Below are 19,763 nucleotides of genomic sequence, written 5' to 3'. Positions count from 1 at the left end.
GATAGGGCACTGTCTTTTTAGCCATAGACATCTTTTAAGCGGCGATCCTCCCCCACTCTGTCCCCACTGCTCTCAGCTGTGGACGGTAAGACACCTTTTAATTGAGTGCCCCTATTTTAATCCGTTACGCCCCCGTCTACAGCTATTGCCTGATATATCGTCGATTTTAGCAGATGACACGCGCTCAGCCGATCATGTTCTCGCATTTATTAGTGCCAGTGAAATGACGTCAGTCATTTGAAGCTTTTTTTGGGGACAACCAACCCCTTTCTGTAGTGGATTTTTAAGCCTTCCTTCTGCTTTTAGTTTCTCCAATTTTATGACTTTCGTTCCCATTGCTGCTGGTTTCCATTTCCGGTTTTTTTAGTGTTTTCTAAGTCACGGACCGGGCACTAATGACCATAGCAGTTTTGCGCCCTAAAACCAAAACAAAAAAAAAAAAAACTGGACTCTCATTCGGGAGGACGACAGTTCAATCCCGCGTCCAGCCATTATGATTTAGGTTTTCCATGATTTCCCTTAATTGCTCCAGGCAAATGCCCAGATGGTTCCTTTGGAAGGCCGCGGCTGACTCCCTTCCCAGTCTTTCCGTTATGAGATGAGCCCGATGACCTCGCTGTCTGGTCTGCTCCCCCAAACAACCCAACTTCCTACCATTAAAATTTCCTTCGATGAAATGGGGGCCTATAATTCTGTCCTCCAGAATCTCTCACCATACAGTCACCGACCACGGTTTTTGGTGTGCAGCCAACATCGATTTTCAGTTGCTTAAATAATGCATGTTATGCAAATTAACATTTCCATGGTTCGTGAATGTAGCCTCGTCAATAAATAAAATCAAATTAATAAATGTCTCATCCTTCTGAATTTGAAATGGAGCCGATCGGCAGAATTCAATGCGATGCATATAATCCGTACCAGTTAGTTCTTGGTGGAGACTGATATGGTAAGGATGATATTTATGGCAACGCAGAACACGAACAACACTACTCTGGCTCATGCCAGATTACCTTGTGATTTGAAGCTAACTAACACAAGGACCTTGACCCACAGTGACAAGAGTACCAATTTCCATTTCTTCGTTAGAAATTTTCCTTTGCCGGATTTGTTCACGATTCATGTGTAGGGTGAGTACGTTGAGGATATATTTCAGCTTGTAAGTATCTAGCCCTCACTGAATTTTGTTGGCATTCTCCATAAGTGAGAAGTATATCGACTTGTTCTTCGAAGGAATACAGCATTCACATTCGCTCGATTCGATGATACTCTTACCGTTCCTATTAGTGTTGTACTGCGAAACCGTCGAATGATGTTTACGTGTCAGTGGCACGCTAGATAGATATGCCGTATTCGGTGTATATTTACTATTTGCACGATATATGAGAGAGAATTATCAGAGCATATGCTTCGGTAAGTGCTGAAGTGATAAGGAATACCACTCAATCCGTGATAATAAGATTAGCAGTACTGTATTGATACCAATGGTCATCACTTCCAACGCCTTCTGTAAATGGACATTCACACCACCTTTTTGACCTTCAGAGATCTTACTGTTACACATCACTGGATAGCTGCTATCAGAAAATAAGTACCAAACTATAACATCCCTTGACATTTGTCCCACAACCTTTTCAGCTGCTATCATTCTTTTGGAGTTACTCTAAGTGGCAGTAGTTAGTGACTTACCCTGTCTTGTGTAGATTCAGTGGACGGTGGATTACCACTGTTGGAGGGGTGGGAAGGAAAGTGGGCAGGGCACTTCTAATCTCGGGGCACGATGAGAGGTAATCGTAATCTTGGCCGAGAATGTGATTTCAGCTGCTCCTGTCCTGGATGGTAATAAGCCACAAGGGATCCTCTGTGGCTGGATGGTGGGACTTAGGGAGTTGGTGAGGGGACTGGAGAGATAAGGCACAGGAGATTTGTTTTTGTACAAGGTTGGGAGGGTTATTACAGCCTGCGAAGGCCTCAGTGAGTTCCTCAGTGTATTCAAAGAGGGACCACTTGTCGCTACAGACAGCTACGGGTGACTAGGCTGTACGGAAGGGACTTCCTTGTGTGAAGTTGGTGGCAGCTGCGAAGTGGAGGCATTACTGGTGGTTGGTAGGTTAGATATGGACAGAGGTACTGAAGGTTGGTAGGTTTGATGTGGACAAGAGGTACTGATGTAGCCATTTTTGAGGTGGAGGTCAGCATCAGGGAAGGTGGCTTGTTGGGTTGAGTTGGGCCAGGTGAAGCAAATGGGGAGGTGTTGGTGTTCTGAAGGAATGTGAGTAGGTTCTCCTCACCCTCAATCTAGATCATGAAGATATCAGTGAACGTGAACCACGTAACATGTTTGGGTTTCTGGGTGTTAAGGAAGGATTCCTCTAAATAGCCAATGAACAGCTCGGTATAGGGTGGTGCCGTGCAAGTGCCCATAGCCATGTACCGGGTTTGTTTGTAGGTAGTGCCTTCAAAGGAGAGAAATAATTCTGGGAGAGGATGTAGTTGGTCGTGGCAATTAGGAAGGAGGTTGTAAGTTTGGAACCTGTATGGTGTTAGGAAAGGTAGTGTTGAATAGCAGTAACACCATGGGTGTTAGGGATGTTAGTGTGAAGGGAGGTGGCATTAATAGTGACAGCAGGGCACCATGTGGTAAAGGGACAGGAACCGTGGAGATAATGGTTGGTGTCTTTATATATAGGAGGGTAGGTTGCGGGTAATAGGCTGCAGGTGCTGGTCTAAAAGAGCACAGATTCTCTCTGTGGGGGCACAGCAACTGTCCACAATGGGGTGTTCTGGGTGGTTGGGCTTATGGACTTCAGGAAGCATGTGGAAAGTAGGAGTACAGGGAGTGGTTGGGGTGAGGAGAGAATGGACTCCAGAGAGGGCCTAGGGAATTGAGGAGAGATTGGAGATCCTACTGGTTTCTGGAATGGGGTCACAGTGGTAGTGTTTGTATGTGGATGAATCTGACAGCTGGCAGAGTCCTTCCGCCAGGTAATCCTTCCAGTTAAAACAGTGGTGGAGCCTTTGTCAGCAGGTAGGATTATATGGTCGGAATCGGTTTCAGGTGGAGGATTGTGGTTCGTTCTGCTGATGCGAGGTTAGTTTGCATATTGAGGAATTTGGGGAATGATAGTGAGGCAAGGTTTGAGGTTAAGAAATTCAAGAAAGTTAGCAAAAGGTGATTTGGGAGACAGTGAGGGTGGATCATGTTTGGATGGAGGCGTAGTCAGTCAGGCAGGGTTCAACAGTGGTCTTCAGTCTGAAGGTAGGTTTGGTAGTGAAAGTGTCTCCACTGCGGGGACTGGTAGGAGAGGTGGTCTTTAACAAGTCCTTCATAACTCAACTTGGGAGTGGCGCAAAAGGTGAGGCTTTTGGAAGGGACTGATACTTCTGAGGGACTAAGGCTTTTGGAGGAAAGGTTCATGACTGTATCAGTTCTGTTTAGGTTCTGGATTATGTATATGGTAGGAGGGATTTTTGAGGGAGAGGTAAATGTCATAGGTCTGTGACGCAGGGTTTGTGAGCTATGATGGGATGTGGGGAAGGTTTGAGGTGGTTGTATTGTTTTTGTATTGTATTTATTTATTTATCCTGTGGATCACATATTGTACAAAGTACACATGATATAGGACAAGTCATTTTTCTTAACAAATATGTAGTTTGGAGAAAAAAATAGGCAATGGACTGCCATTTAAAAAATGTACACAAAATTGTTCATTGATGAATATAGTAACTTCACATACAGAGAATACAAACAATTTACATGGGAACTAAGAAACATGTAGGCAATGTAGTGCTACTTTAAATTTACGCAAATAATCACTGAGATTACAGAATAGTGAAAATGTCAACTGGAAACACAACAGGAGGACAATGTCATTTAAAAACTACATTAAACATGAAATTAACATTGAGATTTCACAGACAATTAAGTTTTAATACTAATAGAATGTGTACTTGTACATTCAAAAAGAGTTAAAAAATTTTGGGAAGTGAAACTGAAACACAGTTGTGTATAGTAGAAATTAGGTTATTATTTTGCCTACAGAATGTTTTACTCTAATCACAGTATTTTACAAAGGAACTTTATAATTTTTCATTTCCAGGAATTCTTGTACTGAATAGAAACAGTGCTTTGTCAGAAATGCCTTTAGTTTATTTTTAAATATTGGATCTGGAGCAGTTTTTATTTGTTCTGGAATTTTATTGTGTAATACGACACCCAGATGAGTTATATATTTTTGGTATGATGATGTCCTTGAAAAAATTTGATGGATATTAGATTGCCCTCTGGTATAATGAGCGTGTATATCATTGTTTTGGATTAATTTGCCTGTTCTTGAGAGGTATTCCCTGGTGAATAGGATTGTTTCTTGAATGAATAGGGATGGGATGCTTAGAACATTAAGTTTTATAAATTGACATTTACAGGATTCCAGCTTTTTGAGGCCACAGATTATCCTCAGTGCTCTTTTTTGTAGTTTAAATATATTTGTGCTGTGAGTTGAATTTCCCCAAAAGATGATTCCATAGCAGAGCAATGAGTGGAACTGTGCATGGTATGCTTGCATTAGTGTGGATTTACTTTTAGTAGATTTTAGTATTCTTAGTCCATAGCACAATGATGAGTTTCTTTGTTTATATGTATGTCCCATTTTAAATTTTGTTGGACCCATAGTCCCAAAAATTTTGTTGCATTTACATTTTCAATTTTATAATTATTTAACTTTACTTGGATAGTTTTTTGATTGGATGTGGGAATTAGATGGAAGTTGATACATACAGTTTTCCCATTATTAACAATTAGGCCATTTTTGTTAAACCACTCAGAAAGTTTTTTCATAGAGTTATCGGATATTGTCTGAAGGGATTCAGGGCTAGATCCAGTAAACACTATGCTTGTATCATCAGCAAACAGGATAGTTTTTTGTGGGCTCGTACGCTCAACAAGATCATCTATGTAAATGAGGAAAAGTAATGGCCCTAGAACAGAACCCTGGGGAACACCATATCTTATTGTTCTTTCCTCCGAGAGGAAAACTGTGTTATTTATTTTATTCTGTACATTAATATCGTATTGAAGTGATACCTTCTGTCTGCGGTTTTGTAGGTAAGAGCATAGCCAGTTGTGAGCCACACCTCTTATTCCTCTTCTTTCCAATTTAGCAAGCAGTATTTTATGATCTAGTACGTCAAAGGCTTTAGAGAGATCTAAGAAGATACCTGCAGCTATATTATGTTGGTCAATTGATTTCAGTATGTGGTCCAACAGTTCAAAAATTGCTGTCTGGGTGGATAAAGATTTACTAAAACCATGTTGTTAAATGCTGATTGGTGCATGGTTTTTTATGAAATTTATAAGCCTGTCATAAAGTTTTTCCAGGATTTTTGAAAAGATGCTTAATATGGATAATGGTCTATAATTGGATAATAAATCAGGGGAACCTTTCTTTAGTAATGGTGAGACTTTAGCTATTTTGAGAGCATCTGGAAAAATGCTAGTTTTTAATGATTGGTTGTAGATGGTTGATAATGGCTTTACTATATGGGGAGCACACACCTTTAATATGAGGTCAGGTACTTCATCATAGCCACTAGAGATTTTATTGGGTAACAATTTTATTATGTTCCTAATTTCATCAGGGTTTGTTTCATAAACAAACATTGTAGCATTAGTGCTGTTTGATGTATTGGTGGAATTGAAGAATGATACCTTGCAGTTTGCCTGAATGAGATCTTCTGCTAGTGAGGTGAAATATTCATTGAACTTGTTTACAACTGTGTACGGATCTGTGACCTTAGAGTCATTAAGTGTTAGAGAAATGTTTTCCTTTTTAGGTGTTGAACTAAAAGTTTCTTTTTTTAATAACTTTCCACGTAGCTTTCATTTTGTTTGAAGAGTTTCTTATGAAATTGTCATTCCATAAAAGTTTTGCCTGTCTAATCACTCTAAGATAAGTTTTTTGTAGGCTTTACAATAGTCAGAAAATTCTTCAGTGACTATGTATTTTTTGGAGCAATATTGGAGAAATCTGTTTCTCTCACTAGAAATTTTGATTCCTTTTGTTACCCACGACTTTCTATTTTGATTGCTTGAAGTTTTTGTTTCAAAAGGAAATGCTGTATTAAAGTAATAAAGGAAGGTGTTATGGAAGCTTAAGAACATATTATCAACAGTTGTTTGCATGTAAACACTGTCCCAATTTTCCTTAGCTAATAGGAAGTTAAAAATCCTAATATTGCCATCTGAAAAGTTTCTTCTTTGAAATACTTTTTTGGGGCTGATTTTACTATTTTCCATGTCAACGCTCAGTAGCTGAGCATCATGGTCACTATATCCCATGCTCAGTACTTCGCCAGTGAATTTGTAACCAGTATCAGTTATGAAGATTTCATCAATTATTGAATCAGTATGCTCTGTTGATCTTGTTGGAGAGTGTATTGTGGGGATCATATTAAAGGATTTGGTCATGTTTAACAAATCAAGTTTAGCATTACTGTTTTTTGATAAATCAATGTTAAAATTGCCACAAATTCTCATATTTAATGGGCTGACACTATTCAGCAGAGCTTCTAATTTGGTCATAAAATTTGGAATATTACTACTTGGTGCTCTGTATACATTTATAATTATATAGTTTAGTTCAGGCAGCTTAACCATAGAAAGCTCAAATTCCTTATCTTCAGATAATGCAATCTGTTCATTTAGGCCTACCTCACTGAATTTTATCTGGTCCTTTACAAATATAGCAGTACTGCCATGTGTGGAGAAATTCCTACAATAAAAGCTTGTTAATGAGTACCTTGGAATAGAGGTTGACTGAATTTCTTCTTTAGACAGCCAGTGTTCGGTAATACGTATTACACCTGGATTTATTTGAGACTGAAGTAACACTTCCAGCATTTGAATTTTATTTCTGAATGACTGGACATTATGGTGTAATACAAGAAATGCCCGCGAAAGACAAAGGTCCCGAGTTCGAGTCTCGGTCGGGCACACAGTTTTAATCTGCAAGGAAGTTTCATATCAGCGCACACTCCGCTGCAGAGTGAAAATCTCATTCTGGAAACATCCCCCAGTCTGTGGCTAAGCCATGTCTCCGCAATATCCTTTCTTTCAGGAGTGCTAGTTCTGCAAGGTTCACAGGAGAGCTTCTGTAAAGTTTGGAAGGTAGGAAACGAGGTACTGGCAAAAGTAAAGTTGTGGGTACCGGTCGTGAGTCGTGCTTTGGTAGCTCAAATGGTAGAGCCCTTGCCCGCGAAAGGCAAAGGTCCTGAGTTTGAGTCTCGGTCAGGCACACAGTTTTAATCTGCCAGGAAGTTTCAAGAAATGATGAACTTTGTGACTTTTCAGTTAAGGGTTTAATTAATTTCTTTTCTAAAGGTATTTCTGACACAGCACCTACCCTAAAAAATTGGCAGAGATTTTATTTTTGTGTGTGGCTTCTTGCACGCCATTTTCAGTAGCAGAGATGGTTTTGAGTGGTTGACACAGTTCTGCTTCCATCAAAGCTTCTGTTTTTGGCCCAAACCATTTTGTAATTTGTGGTTGTTTGGCGATCTTGATTCTTGGGGCTGATTTCTTCAGGATATTATTTCGGAGTTTCTCTACTATTTTGTCCTTTCCTAACATATTTAAATGTAGTCCATGAGCTGTATGAAATCTTCTTCCTAAATTGTATGTATCAATTATCTCTACGTTATGAAATGTAGAACATATTTCTGATATCAGTTTGTTTGCAATGTAAATTTCTTGGTTGACACAGGACCAGGAAGGCAAATCATAACGTAGAGATGGTGGATAGTGGTAGCCCAAGTTGGGAGTTGTAAGTGAACAGGAAGGAGAGTTTTTGAAGTGATATTGTGCATGTTGGTCTAGTTCCTGGAGTGTAAGGGTTTATGTGTAATATGGGATTCAGGAATTTGGGATAGCAGAGCAGAATTTCGTGTATGAAGAGAAAGTACTGCAAGGAGGTTTGGGTGTTATCAATACGGTTTTGCAAGAGCATCTTGGCGAGGGTTGAGTGTTCCGCCAGTCCCACATTCCCTCGTAGATGACAAACCCTGGCTCAGACTTACTACATTTGTCACCCTCAAACTCTCTCCCAACACCATACAGAAACCAGAACCTAAATGGATCTGAAACACAATTGTGAACCTTTTCTCCAAAAGCCTTAGTCCCTCAGAAGTATCAGTCCCTTCCAAAGGCCTCACCTATTGCCCCACTCCCAAATTTAATCGTGTAGGACTTCTTAAAGACCTTCTGTCCCTTCTCCCAGTCCCTACAATAGAAACACTTTTTCACTACTAGCCCTACCAATCAGACTCGACCAAAGATCAGATCAATGTTGAACCCTGCCTGACTCAGTTCACCCCACTGCCACCAGCCCCCCACAAAATCACACCTCGCTAACTTACCAGAGTTTCTTAACATTGGAACCTTGCCTCACCATCATTGCCCAAATCCCCCAACATGCATACTAACCTTACAGCCACAAAAATAATTTTGTGTGTTTGACAGTAAAAATTTGCTGCTTGTTTTTACTTTAGACATTGCATAGTGGTATAGTAACTTAGAGGTATGTAATACTGCAGGTCAGTATAACAGTGGAAAGTCCAGTTCAGAATAACAAAAATATTGTGAAAACAATAGATTGCTACTCATCATACAGAGGAGACGTCGAGTTGCAGACAGGTGGAATGAAAAGACTGTTATACGTATAAGCTTTCAGCCAAAAGTTGTCCTTCCAAAATAGAGAACATGCCCATGCTCATATGAGCACAACTCTCACACATGACCACTGTCCCTGTCTCCTGTGAGGGAGCAGCAATCTGGTGTGGGGTGATGTGAGTAAAGTGGTGGGAGGGGGACAGGGACGGGTAGCAGTGTAGGGGGAGGAAAGTGGCAGTACTTCCTCTGGGAGTGTGCAGGGATGTCCCCAACATTGTGTTATTTGTGTGTGATACAGGAATTGTTGTGTATTACCTGCCAGACTTAATTCTTAGTGCACAAAATACTCACTCCTTAATCAGTTCTATGGAAATTGCAATCTTAGAATCTGATCCTCCATCCTGGATAAACTGATATGGAATTATATGAACTCTCATTACATTATAAATGTGATACATAGCCCAGAGCAACTTGGGATTTGAAAATATTTGTCTTTTTTGCTCTCTGCCTCTGAATCAGGAGAAATGTATGCAGCATTTACATTTCTGCTTTGTCACTTGTTGGGACTGTGATCCAACTGGTTCGAAAATCCAGTCTTATACACAATAATTTAAATTCAAAGACTTTTTCAATAATTGGGGGGCGGGGGGGTGGATTGCATTAGGAAACAGTTCCCAAGAATTTTTAAGCTACACTGTTCAGACAGATATGTTAAGTGATAGTATTTGGAAAATGCCACTCAGTAATGTGTATCTTTATTTCCAGATTATCGGGATTTACTGCCGACAGTGAAGACATGGAAATGTGTATAAAACAGTTGGATGCCATGCACAGGAAATGAAAACATGTATCTTCTTCCTAATGTAAGACTGAGTAAAGTTGAAGTGCAGTAGTTGTATGAACAAAGCTGTGTTTGTCAGACTGTGTACATAGTATGGTCATAATTATTATGACTGACTGCCATGTTTTGTGGTATTTGTAGCAAGCCCTTGTACAGATATGTTTGTAAAATTGGTGTGTAGTAAATGCTGACTGAATGAACCATAGTACTGGTTTTGTTCTTTTGTGATTAATCTTTTTAGCATATGCAATATGCTTAAGTCTCGTTTAATGTCAATAGTAGTTTAGACAGTTTAGTGTTGACCAAGGATAATATTACTCATGGTTCTTGTATCTGCTTTTATTTGAAACAATGGAAATACTTCCCATTTTGTATCGAAATTGTTGGTGAAATCGGTTGTAAAAATGTCAAGGTTTAAAACTGCCAGTGATAGTATGCCAGGAATCACAGCACATTAAAGCCACATCAAGAATACAGTTTGCTCTGACCCTTAAATAATATATTTGTTTTAAACTCCCTTTCTATGTATGTGTATAATGCAAGTTAGTCACTGGTTAGTGTCTTCGCACGGCAATTTTTATAATGTGGTATTTTTCTGGATTGTAGAACAGTTGCAATTGTATTTAGTATTGCTCTTAAGATTTTTGCATATGTATCGTGTAGCTAGACGTTTTATATGGATTTTTTGCATAAGCATTTTCTCTTAATCCTGACATGGCAATTGGAAAATTTAGCATTTTTTATTGGTTTTTGTGCCTATTTTTGGCATACTTTTAATATAATCCTTTTTAAATATGGATTGAATTTCTTAGTGTTGTTGGCAGTTGGGATAATTGATGTTTGTTTTGTATTTATTTTCATTGCTGTTTACAGTTAAATCAAATGTATCCAAATTTCGTATGTGTTCACTTAAAATGGAAATTGTAGTCGGATAAGTGGTTGTAAAGAATTATTATTTATATTATTTGTGTTTCTAGTTTTATGTATTTTATGTTCAGTTAATAAAGTTATAAATTAAAATATTTTTGGCTATTACAGAATTTCTCACTACATAAAATACCAAAATGTTAAGAATCTTGTCTTCAGCAGGGTACTTTAATGTGAGACTTTTTTAAAAAAAAGTTTACCCCCAGATACCTTAATAAAACCACAAGTGCCAATTTGAGCTAATGGTCATTTGCAAGTGTTAGATTTCATGCCTATAAAAAATAAAACTTGCATATCTAAACTGTTTGGTTATAGCAATAAGTATACAAGAATGTTAATTTTTGACATTTGTCTAGGTAAGAAATCTTCACTGCTTTACCACAGGCAATGGAAACTTGCACCTGCAACCCATCATCATGGCCCTCGGAGCCCAGTAACAACAAATGAAATTTGATTTTCTACTGGAGCTATTTAGTGTGAAATGACTCATACAAGCATAAATGTAATTATACAGATCTTAGCTCAAAAGCTTACAAAAATGAAAAGAATACTGCCCCACAAATATTTGGGCATCAAGCACTTGGGTTGATGACTGAGGACTAAGTGTCTTCAGAGTAAACGGAGTAAAACTATGTTGTGATTACTTTTGAGCTACATTTCTATATGTGAGATAACACGGCAAGCTTGTTTTAAGTTACAAGCAACACAGATAATTTACAACTGGAGACCTCTTTATCATCACTAGTATGCTTATTGTGCTCATAAAAGCACAATTTCTATATTTGTGTGGAATTCGATCTGCAATTTACAAGGCAGAGGCAGTTCTGATGCGCTTGATAATGGATGCGAAACTTAAGAAAAATTGTGACCCTTTCATAGGGTTTGCCAACCTTCAAAAGTGTCTTATAGAAGAAAGTGGCAAGTAATGAGAAGCAGAAATGAGGTTAGTGACAAGCTTATAATTGGGGGCTGTAAGGTAAATGGAAATGAAGCAGATTGGCTACTTTAGAAGCATAATACTGTATAAATGAACTGGATGATATAAGAAGCAACTACCACATGCAAAGAGGGTATTCTTGACAAAGTATTGAACATCAGCTTTAATTTGAGGAAGAAATTTTTGAAATGTAACTTTGGTGCACAGCATTTTACAAAAGTGAGTTTTGGATTGTGGGAAAACTGATAAAAAAGTGAATCAAAGTATATGACATGTGCAACTAGTACTGTAAAAGGAGTTTGAAAAATAGGTGCACTGACAATATGAGAATCAGCGAGGACAGGAACAGGACCATTGTGTTTTGTGGTGACACTCGAATAAGCACATAACTGTGTTATTGTTCTTGAAGTTCCGTGACTGTGATGTTTCCTTGACATAATTTGACCAACTGAAGAACCTGATGGTCTAATGAAATCTATTCTGACATTGACAACAGAGGCAGTCATAGAAAGTTTGAGACTGACAAATCTCAGGCAGCAAGAGCACTGTGAAGCATTTATTCGGGAGAGGAATGTGTGAAAAATGTAGACAAGGAGAGCCAGGATGACAAGACGAGGGTTAAGACACAGAGGAATAAAGTCAGTGTTACTACACAGAGCTGTATAGGGTAAAAACTGTAGGGGAAGACAGAAATTGGAAGTAACCAACAACAATGTGGGATGTTGGATTGGCAAGGGCTAATCAAGAGGTGAAGAGGTTGGCACAGGATAAAGACTATTCATGATGAGCCTAATGAAACGAGTCTAGACTTATGACAGAAATAGGAAAATGCAATACCCTGAAGGTACCTCAGGAAGTGAGGCTCTTTTCTGAACATTTCTACTTTTTATTTTTTGTTAATAATTCCGGATTCTGAGAGGTCATAGGTGCTGTAAATATAACTTTTTCTGTACATGATATTGTTGACCAAAATTCGTACTACTATGAAGATCAACCTCATTCACTGATTTTCACCAATCGGAACACCATTGTATTTATGCGAGATTTTCTTTGAGTGAAGTTGCTTTAAGTCTCTGGAGGAACAAGTTTTCTATTTCCACTTCATTGTAACCTTTACTCTGTGTCTGGAGAAAAAAACTAATACGAAAATCAAAATATCTTTATAATATTGACTATTGTGCAGCAAGATGAACCTTAAGGGCCAACTGTATAAAAATCGCCGACTGGAAATCAGATTTGACATTAGATGAGAAACTGAACTATATTCAGGACTCAGCTGTACTGTATAACACTAAACTTGGATCCACGAAAGCAGATACAGATTTGATATTAGATAGCGTGAACATGCTTGGTAAAATGACTAAAATTGGATATTGATAGAATTATTGCACTACGACAGCAGATATCTTACTTCATAGAGACACAGTATTTAATATTGAAGATGTCTTAACTGTGGGAGCAAGTAAACAGAAAAAGGAGCAATCATCAAACTTCTCTTAATATGAGAGAGATTTGCTAGTGGGAAGTGTGTTGAGCTAGTATGAAGATATAATTGAGTGCAAAAAATAAAGATATGTCACTGTGGCCAACAAGTTAAAGGAATGGAGAGAAGTTGTTGACTTTCTTTCTTATGAGCAGCTCTGCAAGCTGTTCGTAAGTCTGCTTTATACAGATCACCAACCACTAATTGAAAGCTTCCTGTGGTGTAAAATCTAAGGTTAACAGTAATATACACATTGCAGTCAGTGGCTGCTTTCTTTTGATTGATTTCATCAGATAGTCTCTGAGCCTTAGTTCCACCTGCTCTACAGTACTTTTCTCCAAATTAAATCTCAGCTTAAATGACTTATTTAACTCAAAGTGGGATCACCATTTCACGGAATGTGCGAGGAGGTCATAGGGTCTCGGTCTCCTCCTCCTCCTCCTCAGTGGACACATCTGAATGCTCAGATATTTGTAATGTAAACAAAAGGAAACAATGTAATTCACATCACATAAGGTCGTTGCACACGGAATTTTGTCCAACAGTGGTCCAGAACGCTTGAAAAACGGAGATTATGGTATGGTTTTAGTGGCATGGAATGACATGGTAATGTTATAATTATCTTTACGACCAAGAAAATAAAGTAGTAACAAAAGGGGAAAAAACATTTCAAGAATTGATGTGGGTTCAAACACGTTGTCTTCTGCTCTGGAGTCCACAACTGCACCTCTGAGCCACCTACACGATTGCAATGGAGATTTGTGCGTAGTTTATTTTAGCATACTTGTTTATGTTCTATTTATTAACGCACATGAAATTGTCTTAGTAGTTTAATGATGCGTTCAGTAGTTAAAAATTTAATATGAACTGCTTAGTTACTGTTACTCGAACTGAAAGAGAGCTGTCTAAATTCTTATACTTAACTGTTTACTGCAAATATTTCTTACTCTGCTGCTAAGTGTCTATAAAATGCCTTTGAACTAATCACGTAGAATAAGTAGTCTTCCAAGAGCTGTTATGAGGTTGTTCATTAAGTACACACAACAGCTGATAATTTCCTTAACCTAACATTCCAGATCTTAAAAAGTATTTTGAGCATCAGTGTCATAGGAATGGCATAGTCACACATTTACTTGCCATTTTTTGTGTTAATAACAACTTTTTATTATTATTTTAGTTGATATCTGCTAAAAACAAAAGCAACGAATCATAGTGCCACTACACTATAAACTGACAATTAGAGAACTTGATTTTGAACCGTGAATTTTCTCCAGTCAAATATGATCATACTTTACGGCAATGTGATCTAGTACTAATGTTTATACAAGGCAAATTTCCTGGTTAACCTTGATGTGGAGTCTTTTTCTGTCTCAACCTAAGGTTAAATGCTTTATACAATTAGGGCTAAGTCCATACTCTGTTACAATACTTAATGTATACATTCTACTACTGTAAAAGATGTTGAGTTACTTTGATACAAATAGGTGATCTAAGAAATTGCTAAAGCTAGTACAAGATTTCTATCATGTGCAGTAAGAACATTTTCCCACTCCATAAATTATGAAATTCTACAAAGAATTTGTCTCAGCTAGCCCATGTTAATCATAATCTACCATGAGTCCCTTGAAGAAAGCACAGGTCACATGTCTGAAAAAAGAGCAGAATTGATCGCAAAATACTGTCCAACACCCTTTACATACATTTGTTGTGGAATATTAGAACATGTTATGAGATCAGACATATTATCTCAAACAGAATGACTTCCCCCATGTCAACAGGATGGGTTCTGAAGAATGATGTGCTGAAAGCTATGAATCTAGGCATTCAGGCAGATGGAGTATTTATTTCTTTTTTTTCCAAACAGCATTTCACTCAGTACAACTGCACTTGCTATCAAAATAATCGTATGGGGGCACTGAGTGAAATTTGTGAATGGTTGAAGATTTTTTGGTAGGAAGGATGCAGTTTATCTACGATAGTGTGTCACTGACAGATGTAGAATTAACTTCGGCTGTGCCCCGGGGAAGTGTGTGCACTTCACATTGTATATTAATGGCCTTGCAGACTTCCTAATTGCGAACTCAGACCTTTCCCACATGGTGCAGTTTCTATAATGTACTGTCTGGACACAGCTGCACAAATATTTGGTTGTATCTTAAGATTTCAGAGTGGTTCAGGGATTGGCAGCTTGCTATAAATGTTCAAAAATGGGCACTTCACAAAACAAAAACAGTGGTATCCTATGACTATTAATATCAATGAGTCACAGTTGGAATCATCCAGCTCATACAAATACTTCTGGCTAACACTTGAAAATAGATACAAACTATCCTGAGAAACCGTACTTACAAAGTTTCAAGAACCGGCAAGAAATGATCATTCTCAGACAGGGCTTCATCGTGAATGCGCTCTGTGAGCAGTCAGTGAGCACAGCCCTGCAAGCATTGAGTACTGTACCATGGAATAGAGTAGATAGTTGAGTGGAGACTTGTGTAAATGAGGAAATAGATGCTGAGAGAAATGCTTGGGGAAATGTCGACTGCCCTTATATTCCTTGTCGCATTTCAGGTAATTGTTTCAACTTGGGATCAGCACAAATTGGTTACTAGAAGTCTTGTTTCCATTTTTCTCTTTAGTTGTGATACAGATCCTGATTTTTTTTTTCCTCGAAAATGATTGGTGCTCCACCAGTAGACACACAAACTAATAAATTCCATGACAAACTTACATTTTCTGCAATGCCTTTGATGTTGCTAAGACTGCCATATCCAGCTGTGTGCCTGTGATTCCCACACCTTTGTAGAGTGCTAAACAACATACAACAAACTTTTTGGAAACATTTTGCAAACTGGCTCTGAACGTTATCCACTGCAATCTTTGAGGGACACATGATTGACACATTTGATAACAGCAACACTGTGTGACATTGTAGTACCCAAAGTGGACATAAATGTTCAGCTACAACTACAAAGCATACTTTTATTAAATCACAATTTGTGGAAGGGCACAAAGACTTTGCTACAAGTAGTGCAATTTTGTAGCTCATCTGAACGGTACTCTCACTAGATTTTCTTTCCTTTCCTTCTCTTCAGGGAGCTTTCTTTTAGGTTTCAAAACCTGATGTACACATTGCCATTCGCATTTTCCATTTCTGTATTCTTTGACGTAGTAAGACATGTAGTATGTTTGTAAATTGAACTTTCTGAAAGTATTCAGAGTTTTATGGTACAAAAGATCATTTTGCAAACTACTCTTTCTGTAGTGTAAAATGATAAGACTACTTGCTCTGCAGTTTGAAGTGCAAAGACATTGTCGGTGTTACACGATGTCAACCCGCTGTTGCTGTTATTAGATGGCAATGCTCCCAAAACTGACCCCCCCCCCCCCCCCATTTCACAGTTGGCACTTCTCCTGTGTTGTCGTGATCTCATGGTGCAAGCGCATTTTCCTCCTTCCCCACCACACCGCAATGCTCGCAAGCAGGATCCCGAGTGGGCACGCTCGCAATCTACGACTTGTTAAGCCCTGCTGTAGGAATTACTGTGACCCCCTATGAAACACACTTGCAAGAATCGCGTCGATAAGATTAGATTAATTATAGTATGCACAGAGGCATTTGAACGTTCTTCCTGCACTCCATATGCGAATGGAATGAGAAGCACCTCTAACAAGTGGTACAATGGGTAGCAACCTCTGCCACGCATCACACAGTGGAGATGTAGATGTATTAGTTCCAAAAGTTAGGCAGAGCATTTCTTTTACTTTTATATTTTTGTACTGGTGGTACTAAACATTTCGCCTCCCGAAGGTAGTTCTGGCAAGTGATACTGTCCCGTAATTTATTATTTTCTTGACTGAATTCTCTTTTCGTACATTTAAAAGTATTTATTTAACAACTTTGAAACTGTTTATTTTTTTACCACAACGCTAACTATTCATATACAAAAACAATCGAACTGGTGCTGGTCGAACGAATTAAAATGAGAGAGTAAATGCACTTTGCCCTAGTTCCTGAAGATGTCTGGTGGTTGTGGGAGAAGTGTATGAGGCTTGCAAGATAACTGCCTTTAAATTCATGTGAGCCAGCTTACCGGCAGCTGCATTGGTGAGCACTGTGTGAGAGTTTCCACTGCCCGTTCTAATGTAATGAATCTTGATTCCTCAGAACTTCCGTACTTCCACTGAAGTGTTCGACTCCATGCAGATTTCGCCTTAACTTGAGTTAATTTTTATACTTAAATTATATAGTCCACACCAAAAGATAATTTTGCATATATTTGATCACCAAAACACTATGTTTTCTGATAATATAATTTTATTTTTTTATATTGATCCATTTAGTAACATCGGTCTTGAACCATGAAAATTAGTAATCACAATTGTTAACTTAAATGAGCCAAAAACCAATTTACAGTGAAACTAACATTGTTACGCTTTAGTTTCCATGTGAACAAAATTTCTGGTTTCATTTTTAATTTTTCCAATTTTATTATCGATAATTCGATCAAAAATTATGCAAAGACAGATAGCTGATAGTTTTTATGTTGTCAAAATTTTCAGCCTCTGTTATTAATTATTAAGCACATAAATCTTTATATAGGTGTAAATTATTATTTCCAGGAAACATTGTGTAAATTACACCTGACAGAGTAATTTCAATTAAGACAGCCATAATAAAATTCATTTGAACTACATCTTATTCTAGACGAATCCGGAAGCAAAGTACTTAATACTTACAGAAATTTTAAGCGCCAAATGTACCATAATAGTTGTAGTTGTCAATATTCGTCAATGTAACTATCGAGTTCTTTGTGTTGTGTTGAAATGTTGCACAATGAATTTTCTGAACATGTGGTGTTGTAGAAAGTGTCAAGAATTTATGAATAAATATTGATGATGTCAAAAATCAACAATATTCAAAAACTTTTACTGAAACAAAAAATATTGGACCTATAAATTGGAAAGTATAAACAGGAACAGACACACTAGACAATGAGACAGCCATAGGAGTTAAGTAACATTTATCAGCTAATATAATGTCTCTGCCTTTATGAAATTATATAAATGTTGACAGCATTAGAATAGTTAGTTCACCACGGTACATTTACATTCTGCGCATCTACAAACATTGTGATATTAATGGGTACGTAACATTGTACTGTGGAGACTGTGCTTTATTGTACAAGTGCAAATTGGTGACTTCAGGAGTTTCAAGGAGAGCGGGCATCCACAGGGGATGTTCTAAGTAAAGCAGGAGGTTTCAAAGCCGATATCCCCATTATACTCCAGTATACAGCATAAAATTGAGTAGCCATCACATCTCAGAACACACACTGGCCAGTCAGACGGTGGTGGTAGGTGTCGCTCAGCAGTGGGACGATGCCGAGAACACTGGGAGAGGAAAAGATGTGCCGAGGTGAGAGCCAGAGCCAGAGACGAGTCCATCTTCTGTTCGACACTCCGGCCGGGTCTCACAACTGACACGTGATTTTCCTCCTTCGGACCCATTGGTCACTCTGGTGGCGTTGTGGAATAGTTGTTGGCAGTTCACCAGAATAAGCTACTTTATGCTGAGATGGCGATTCTATGTAGACAACAAGAGATGGTATGTGGATATTGAAGGTGAAAACTTAAGGAGAAAAACATTTGTAAATCAACAATAAAAATTCCCAGTGCCCTGCAGAATGGTGAGGAGACCTGCACATTACACTTGCTAATACTGTACAGTTGAAACTGTAACTGCAGTCACTAGAATGGAAAATTGGGATGAAGGGTGGTGGTGGCAGTGGCAGCACTTTGCTCCTTAGGGGTTCAGATCAAAATCTCCACAAATTAGTATATTACATGTTTAGTGTCCCGTAATGCATGTTGCAAGACGTGAGATGTATCCAGGTAACCGAGAACAGTAGAATTTTATTATTGACACGGAGAACACGCCACGACGTTAAGGCTGAAGAACGCAGCTGAAAGACCGCCCTGATCTGACGAGACCTGGACTACTCGATAACAGTTCTCGAAGGTACAATTTGGGTGCACAGTCTCTCACAGCAAGGAAACACTGGCACAAGCGAGGTATGTATCTGCCACACTATTGACGTCTCAGTTCTGGCCGGCACACAAATGGGTCTCGGTCGAGACTGGAACTGGAACTCGCAGATCGACTGGTGTGCTGCTGGGTGGTGTCTTTTAATGCTGGCCAGTGGAGGAATACTCAGAAGTTGTGCCCAAAGCTCATTGCCCACGGAGGACATGACAAAGACATCTCACGTTGTAGGCTGCAGCTGTGACATAGGAAACAGCTGAGGGTGTGACAGTGTGGATTTCTCCAAGACTGTCTGGCTAACTTCTTCGTATCCCAATGTTCTGTCCTATTTGTTGATTCCTTCTGGTAATTTCAGCAAACAAACATGGCTTTAAGTAAAGTGAGGCTGCTCTGACACTATGGAAGTTTGAAGGTTTCACATTTTTCGTATACTGATGAACAAGGTATGACCACGAAAATGTGAACTAATGGAAAATGGAGTGGAGTATTTATAACCCCTTACTACATTTCTTTGGCAATTGTCTGACTGTTCCTTTTATGCCTGTGTGCAGCGCATCATTCGTATACAATGTGGATACTTTTTAGGTGTTTTTGGTTTTTATTAAAACTAATTGTCATAACTTTGGAACATTACATCCGTGTCCATAACCGACAGTACATTGTTCTTCAGAAGTTGATATTCTAAGATCTAGTTTTACGGGAGTGTAGTTGGCCATTGATAAACTTGTTGTATAATTTCTGGTGACCTTCTTTAGTATCTACAGCAGTTGTCTGCTTACCACTGTGAGGTACATGATAAACGACGCTTCTCATTGTACATAATATTGAGATTTGACCCGATCGGGTAGCCACACGTGTTATCGCGACCAC

At 38.6% G+C, this 19,763-nt stretch overlaps 1 protein-coding gene across 4 annotated transcripts in view; it reads left to right on the top strand.

Moving 5' to 3' along the window:
* Positions 1 to 10,538, top strand: part of LOC124716943 — a 69,846-nt gene extending 59,308 nt beyond the window's left edge. For all 4 annotated transcript variants that reach the window (XM_047243526.1, XM_047243525.1, XM_047243528.1 and 1 more), the window contains one exon: positions 9,428 to 10,538. In XM_047243526.1, the coding sequence (XP_047099482.1) occupies positions 9,428 to 9,503 (76 nt within the window). In that variant the 3' untranslated portion in view covers positions 9,504 to 10,538. The remainder of the gene's footprint in view (positions 1 to 9,427) is intronic.
* Positions 10,539 to 19,763: the final 9,225 nt, after the last annotated feature.

Source organism: Schistocerca piceifrons, chromosome 9 (genome assembly GCF_021461385.2).
Source record: "Schistocerca piceifrons isolate TAMUIC-IGC-003096 chromosome 9, iqSchPice1.1, whole genome shotgun sequence".
In the NCBI taxonomy this organism is placed as follows: Eukaryota; Metazoa; Arthropoda; class Insecta; order Orthoptera; family Acrididae; genus Schistocerca; species Schistocerca piceifrons.
The sequence above is the reverse complement of the archived record's forward strand: the minus strand, read 5'-3'. Positions and strand labels throughout refer to the sequence as shown.